Raw genomic sequence first — 8,029 nt, forward strand, 5'->3', positions numbered from 1 at the left:
TAATTAATTGTGTTGATTATTAATTAGAGCTTAATATAATTGGGTAGGTTAATTTAGTTTTTAGAGTTAATTTAAATTTTTAGTTTTAATTTGAAAAGAAAAAGAAAAGAAAATAAAAAGAAGAAGAATTAAAGAGAATCAGATTTTGGGCCAAATCAATTAGAATTCCCCAAGCCCAGTTTAAATTACCCTTAAACCCGTCCAAAAAACCTTCAACCCACCCAAACCTAGCCCCGACTCCGGTCCACGCTCTATCACAACCCGGATTTTTNGTGCATAATTATTAAATATTATTATATATATTATTTATAAATTTTGGGGCCCTAAGGCCATTGTGGCATTAGGCTCCAGCCGGCCCTGGATTCCGATAATATAGGTTCATTAAAGGAGTAAAACTTTGGATGGGATGTTTTCCATTTCGATATCTCTAGTTAAAGACGAAAAGATGTAATCACTCTACTACTCCCCTTGTAAATTTCTTTTTATCTATATTCGATTTTGGTTGGCCTTCACTTCTAGCCACAAGTTATCCCCGTATTTTATCAATAAAGTGTTTAATCCTCCAAGATCAACTATATGTCCATAGTGAAAAATATTATTCCATCCGTCCCAATTTATGTGATACTATTTGGCTGGACATAGAGTTTAAAAAATAAAGATTTTTTAAAAACTTATAATATAAAATAAGCCATAAATATTTATATCATTATAAATTATCAATTAAGAGTTTAAATTTTTTAAATAAAATTATCTCTAAACATAAAAAAAAATTCTTTTCGATATAGACAAAAAATACCAGCACATAAATTAAGTATTATTTGAAACAAATAATACTTACGTCCACTTTTTAGAAATTTCAGATCCGTCACTTCCGTGAAAATAACCCAAACAGTTAGATAGGAGCCAGAAGCGAGAAGTGTAGCATTTGGTGACATCAAAGGCCGAAAACTGAAACTTCTATCAAACAGTTGGGCCTCCATCTTCCTCTCTTCTTCTGTTTCTTGCAGCAGGGAAGAAGCGGCAGGCACCGGCACCGGCACCGGCACCGGCACGGAATTGTTTGGTGAAATTCAAAGGCCAAAAAATAAACTCTCATCGATCGTAAGTTTACAAAATAATCTCCACTTAGTTTTTAACGTTGTACCAGAGAACAATTCTGTTTTATTCCATCGAAACCGTGTTCTACAAGGTTGTCCCTTTTCACTCCCTTCGTCTATAAATCCATTAATCGTAGGACTCTATAGAGGAGAATCATGGCGGCTGCAGTAGCTAACGGGGTGAAGAAAGAACAAATACGGCCTAATAAGTGTGCGGTTATTAGTGTGCCGACCAATCCAATGGTGACACCTCTTTTAACAGATCTTTATCAGTTTACTATGGCCTATTCTTATTGGAAAGCTGGAAAACACGATGAACGAGCCGTGTGAGTGTCTGCATTTCCCGTTTTCACCCAAATGCATCTTTATTTACCATGCATTTAATGTGTTTGATACAATGAATTAATGACAATTATCCACGAGGTTCGAACCATGCGCCACTGGCGCAGTGGCGGAGCCACATGCAAGGAAGGGGTTCAATTGAATCCCTTTAGTCAGAAAGTTATACCGAGCAAATATGGTAAAAAATATTCTTTTTATGTGTATATAAAATTTTTAATCCCTGAAGATAAGAGAAATGCAGGTTCAGATCCTAGGTATGGTATATCTGGATTTTTTTGAATCCCCTTGTCAGAGTTTTTGGCTCCGCCACAGCACAACTGGCCCTCAAGAATTTCTTGGTTTTCAAAAAAAATATAAATAAATTAATGACAATTATTGAGTTTCAATTCTGGCATTAAATTATTGATTTGGATTGTTGATCGAAGTATCGAACTGTAAAATTGTTATTGATCATTGTCTCGATTGAAGGTGACACCTCATAAATGTTTCTATGAGTTCTTTTTTTCATTTTTTTTAGTGAAGATGGTAAGTATCAACACTTCAAGATTTCTAACTGTTTATCTCAATGCCTTATTGAAAAAAAACTGGAAACATTTATTTATTAATTTTATGTCGGCAACATGCCTACGTTTGGTCTAATTCTTGCTTCTTCCTAACATGTGAAAGCGTTTGGAGTAATGGCTGATATTCAGATTCGAACTCAGGATCTCTGCTTGTCCACCATATTTATTTGAGTGAACAACACTGTTAGAGAGGGACACCATTATTTGTTTATTTTAGGTCTACAACACTAACATTCTTATTTTATTTTTCTCAAGCAAACGTTTTTTCATCTAAAATCAAGTGAGCTACAAAATGGCTTATTCCTATCTGATTGAATATTTCAGGTTTGACTTGTATTTTCGGAAGAATCCATTTGGTGGTGAATACACAATTTTCGCTGGGTTAGAAGAATGCATAAAATTTATTGCTCATTTCAAATTAACTGAGGATGAGATAGCTTTTATCAGGTCATCATTGCCCCCGACGTGTGAGGTAGATTCATTATTGACAAAGTAAATAAGCAGCATTATGTGTGTATAGTTATTTTTGGCTAGTGACATAAATATGCTTGTATCCTTTTTTTCCTTTTAGGGTTAATAGTTGTTTTTATGTTTTATATGTCATTATAGGAAACTTGTGCATGAATTCTGGAGGATTAATGATTTTCCTGCTTCATGATACCTTAGTGAAATATGTTATCTCCGTTAGTATAAAACCTGGGTGATTAATGAGATAACTATAAGCATGAGTTGCTATGAGTGAACTGGTGGCTCATTTCGAATTGTTACTTCTATTCTAGATGTTGTTTTAGAAACATATCGAAGTGTATCTCGATAATTTTGGACAAAATAGTCTTCTTTATAATCTTGCATTTGCTGTTTTGCTGTTGTTTAATCTGTGCATTACAGTCCATGCATTACTAATCCCTGTATTATTAATGCCCTATATTACAATCCCTGCACAATTTATTTCTAAATCAAAAGACCTCTTAAAGAATAAATTGACATACTTACAGTCTTAAGCGCATGAGTAATAAGCATCTGTGTATGGCTTTTGTAGGGTGCCTTCTATGACTACCTTCGAGGAATTAACTGCTCAGATGTTGAGATATATTCTATACCTGAAGGATCAGTTGTCTTTCCCAAGGTACCGTTGATGAGGATTGAAGGGCCAATTGCTGTAAGTACCGATTAAATTATCCTTTTATTCATGCTTGAATGTGAAGGATGCATTGTTCCCAGTAATTATGCTCCATGCATTTTCTCAAATTTATGTCCAATTTTAATGTGCCTGGTGATTGCTTTGAATCTCAAAAGGTGGTTCAACTACTGGAAACTGCTTTTGTCAACCTCATAAACTATGCATCGCTAGTCACTACTAATGCTGCAAGACATCGTTTTGTTGCTGGAAAGTCCAAGCTGCTGCTGGAATTTGGGCTTCGAAGAGCACAGGTCTTTTTATTTTTGATATTTATTTCTGATAACTTGAAATTGGAAGGGTCTCTCTTACAAATTTTGCTGTGATCTTTGCTTCTTCATGAGTAGGGTCCTGATGGTGGTATATCAGCTTCGAAGTATTGCTACATGGGAGGATTTGATGCAACAAGGTGATTCCTTACACAAGTCTCCTGTTGTAATCTGCTTTCAGGAAATAGTGCCACTATCTATTCTTCTTTCTAAGTGAGATGCAGTTTTTGAATTCATTCTGGACATCCTTTTTTCTAAATTTATATTTTGAATAAAAAATTTTAAGAATCTTACAACCAGTCATAACATTGCAAATGTGCCACTGTATAACCGGTATAATTAAGAACACTCTCGACCTCTGTTGCACGGACTCTCCAAAATACTGCCGCACTCGTGTCGGATTCTCCTAAAATACATTGCTGTTGGAGAATCCAACACGCACTCGGCGACATTTTCGGAGAGTCCGAACAACATAGCTCTCGACTGCTAGACTTCTGAAAAAGTAGTTCATAGGAAGTCACCATCAGCAACAACAACAACTAGGTCTCAATCCCAAGCACGTTGGGCTCAACGATATGAATCCTCATTGTCTTCATTTAAGCTCATATGTATAGTGAGGATCCATCATATATTGACTTGTTATAAGGTGACTGCTAGCCTACTGTAACCCTCCTCTTTTATCGGGGTAATGAACCAGCAAGAGAGCAAGCTCACACAATGTATAAGAAGTCACCAGCCTCATTAATTCTTTTTATTTAAAAAAAAATCGAATGCTATTAAGTTCCAAAATTTATTTTAATAGGTAAAGGATTTGTGTTAGGTCTTCCAGAAACAAGATTGAACATTTTCTAAAAAGGATCACTACACTGGAAAGTCAAGTGCAATTTGACCTCGAAACACTAGAATAGGCTCTTGTTATGGGTGGATGACATCAATTGAGATCATTCTAACATAAGTTTTCATTTACCTTTTGCTTTACGATGTGCTTTGATTAATAAGATGAATAAATTCTCTTGATAAGCAACTCTAACTGCTGAGATTATCTTCAACTGCTTTATTTGCAGCAATTTAATGTTCTTCTTTTAGCTTTTTTAAAAAAATGTTTGAATTTGAAGAATGTGAAACCCAGAACATTGTGATACTTGTTTCCTTTCTTTTTGAGATTTAAAATTTTATCATATAAATCTAGCCATGAGGATCATATCTTCCTTGGAAACTTTGTTTGACAGCAATGTGGCAGCTGGGAAGTTATTTGGAATCCCGTTGCGTGGAACACATTCCCATGCCTTTGTTAGCTCATTTCTGGTAGGTGGAACCTTTGCGACAACTTTGCCTTCTGTGTAATATAAGTGGTATTTTTAGTGTGCAAGTGTTTCAAAAGTTTGTTTGTCACACACAACTCACAATGATATTTGCTTAGAGACTTGGGCTTTTATAAGGAGCATAACTGAAAGGTGTTTTATAACATCAAATCTTTTAATTTCATCTTTGTCCTTTTCCATGAATGCTAGTTTGCCTTCATTCCACATCTATTATTATTAGTATTATCATCACTGTTACTGTTATTTCCGTAGATGCAGTATGCAGATCATCATCTAGATTCTTCCTAGTTAATTTAGATGCACAAATACCATTTATTCTGTAACACATCTGGGTTAGTCGTAGAAATAAGCCTGATTTGGATATTGGGAAAAAATTGATTTTGGTCGCTAAAATTTCTTTTTCTTGAAATCTGTAATAGAGGCTTGGGATTGACGTATAATTGATTTTGATGTGAACTCTGTAATAGTGCCCTTGATTGTTGGAAGGGGCTGCCAAACAAAGATTTCTCTGAGAACAAGTATAATTACAGTGACATATACTTGCATCACTTGATAATCTTAGTCATGGATCGTTGCTTGACAATGAGATATTTGAGCATCTTTACGATAAGTTGAAGTGAAATCTGCTTTATGTGAATTAGAATAATCACATATGTGCTTCTTGTTCTCCATATGGTAAAGCAATCTTCATTTCTGTCTTTAGCACTTCTTGGCAAGTGAGTTGTTACCTGTCGACTAGTGAAGCCAGGTTTTTGACATGGTTTCTAATTTCAAGGTTTGGTTCTTTCAATTGATTGGTTATATCTGGTTCATCTTGTTCATAATGAAGATAAACACAACTAAAATACAGACTATCTAGATTATAATGGTCTCTAGATGCTCAGTACTTATAATTTTATGCTCAATGTCTCACGCTGGCTCAAAGTTCTGTTTTCTAATTTAATCTGATATTATGCAGAGCCCAGACGAGATCACAGATAAATCACTTAAACATCATGATGGCTCTAGTGTTTGCAAGGATTTTGTTAGTCTGGTAAAGACGTGGCTTAATAAATTAAAGGTATTATTTCACCCACTTAATTTAAATGCTGTGTCCCTGTTGCCTTATTATTTACTTCCATCTTCAGTCATCAGATTTTGTTCTAAATTTTCATTTCATTCTGCTTTTGCGCTTTGACATGTGTCCCTTCCTATCAAGTATCCTTTATTTTGGCTTCACCTTTTTTACTTTGCATTTTAATCTACTCTGGGCTTTTATCTTCTATGATCACTCAAAATTTGATTAATCTAAGAAGTGTTGGGGGTTTATCCAATTCAGATGGTTGTCCGGCTGTAAATTTTTTCGCTCTTTACCGGTGTAGTCCCATTGCGTAAGGGTAATAAGTTGTCTTTTCTGATCTTGTGAAGTGAATGCACCTTAACCTAAGTGGTAGCTTGAAGCGGGGAGCAGTTGAGTAGATAAGTGGCCAATTGCTAACTTGTGATCCTCAATGTGTTATTCCCATTTGAAAGAAACTTTTTGGATAAATTTCACTGAGTTGAGTGAGTTTAGTCCACATGCCATTTTAAGCGGCTGCACAATAAGTGGTAGCAGATCGTTCTAGGTCGTGCCCCTTCATCCCTCCCATTCCCATTCGATTTATCTACTTCCAAAACAAGTTAGATGTCAGAAATAATAACATAACTCACTAAATATGCCATTTTAAGCGGCTGCACAATAAGTGGTAGCAGATCGTTCTAGGTCGTGCCCCTTCATCCCTCCCATTCCCATTCGATTTATCTACTTCCAAAAAAGTTAGATGTCAGAATTAATAACAGAACTCACTAAATATTACTCCCTCCGTTCCAATTTATGTGAACCTGTTTGACTAGGCACAGAGTTTAAGAAAAAATGAAGACTTTTGGAATTTGTGGTCCTAAATGAGTTAAAATGGAGCCCAGAGTATTTGTGTGGTTAATAAAGCTTCTCATTAAGGGTAGAATTGTAAGTTTAAGCTAAATTGTTTCCTAATTTAGAAAGGGTTCATTCTTTTTGGAACGGACCAGAAAGGAAATAGGTTCACATAAACTGGAAAGGAGGGAGTATTATATATGAGTGATTACATGGAAACAATTTCATCTATTGCAGACTTCTCTTGGCACTTCCATAATGAAGCTGAAAAACAAAACAAAACAAAACAAAACAAAATCTTCTGAGTATCATCTGGGATTTTCTTAGTTCCTGAACAGATCTTTATTTAAATACTTCTAATATAGTTAAACGTACTCCCTTATTTTCCTGTTTTCCCTTCCTCTATCAGAGGTTGCAAGAAATTGATACTCTATCAGAATTGAGCAACACTCAAATCTTGATAATCATCAAAATTTTAGTTGATGAAGGTGGTTGATGCTTCTTTTCTTCCATTTTGAGCTTGGATGTGAATTTTATGATGACTGCTATCTTCAGGGGTCGCGCATATTAGGTGGAATTTTCAGTGAGACAAACCAAAGTGAGTTAGCAGCTTTCACCTCATATGGGCTCGCCTTTCCTGGAAGCTTTTTGGCCCTTGTAGACACTTATGATGTAAGTGCACCTCTAAATTTCTGATGCCACTGCTTTACTTTGTTTTCTGTTTGGGACTTGACCTTGTTATCCATAAACTAAGGATGTGTAGTTGAAAGAGCACAAATTTAAGTTGCGTCAGTACCTTAAACTAAGGAAATCTATTTGGGAAGAGAACAGTTTATTCATGGTATCCAGTTATCAGCTGAGGCCTAAACTTCAGCTTATAGGATTATTTTGATTTAATTTTATAGTTTGTATTATGGTGCATTTCCACTCTGTTCTTGGATTACATTCTGCTTTGGCATCCTATCAACTTTCTTGTTGATGTTGACCTTCTATAACATGTACTTTAACAGGTCATGAGAAGTGGTGTTCCAAATTTTTGTGCAGTTGCGCTTGCACTTAATGATTTGGGGTAAGTGCTTCACTTGATAAGTTCTATTTTGGTTTACACATTTTGCCTTTTTTTCTTATGCATGTCCTCTACTTCATATGCTGCTGAATATATTGAAAGGTGTGCTATTGAAAGTTTTGTAATATTGCTCGTATGGAAGAGGAAATGGCAGCTGGAACTCCTAGTGCTATTTTAAATCTGATTCCCTCATGCGTTGTATTGTTCAGTTGATGATCTAACTACAATTTAAAGAACAATTTATCTGGAAATGGATCTCACAGATTACTGAAGATGTTGATCCCCATCCCTCCCCACACCCC

The 8,029-nt window shown here is 35.4% G+C and overlaps 1 protein-coding gene across 2 annotated transcripts in view; it reads left to right on the forward strand.

The window, feature by feature from the left end:
* Positions 846-8,029, forward strand: part of LOC109223842 (nicotinate phosphoribosyltransferase 2-like) — a 10,581-nt gene continuing 3,397 nt past the window's right edge. Inside the window, exons 1-10 of one of the 2 annotated variants that reach the window (XM_019388288.1) lie at positions 846-1,101; positions 1,235-1,423; positions 2,327-2,474; positions 3,042-3,161; positions 3,299-3,433; positions 3,527-3,588; positions 4,678-4,753; positions 5,729-5,830; positions 7,217-7,333; positions 7,672-7,730. In XM_019388288.1, coding sequence (XP_019243833.1) covers positions 1,254-1,423; positions 2,327-2,474; positions 3,042-3,161; positions 3,299-3,433; positions 3,527-3,588; positions 4,678-4,753; positions 5,729-5,830; positions 7,217-7,333; positions 7,672-7,730 — 989 coding nt within the window. In that variant the 5' untranslated portion in view covers positions 846-1,101; positions 1,235-1,253. The remainder of the gene's footprint in view (positions 1,102-1,234; positions 1,424-2,326; positions 2,475-3,041; positions 3,162-3,298; positions 3,434-3,526; positions 3,589-4,677; positions 4,754-5,728; positions 5,831-7,216; positions 7,334-7,671; positions 7,731-8,029) is intronic. The other variant, XM_019388289.1, reaches the window with a different exon arrangement.

The sequence above is a fragment of the Nicotiana attenuata genome, chromosome 3, assembly GCF_001879085.1.
Source record: "Nicotiana attenuata strain UT chromosome 3, NIATTr2, whole genome shotgun sequence".
NCBI lineage: Eukaryota > Viridiplantae > Streptophyta > Magnoliopsida > Solanales > Solanaceae > Nicotiana > Nicotiana attenuata.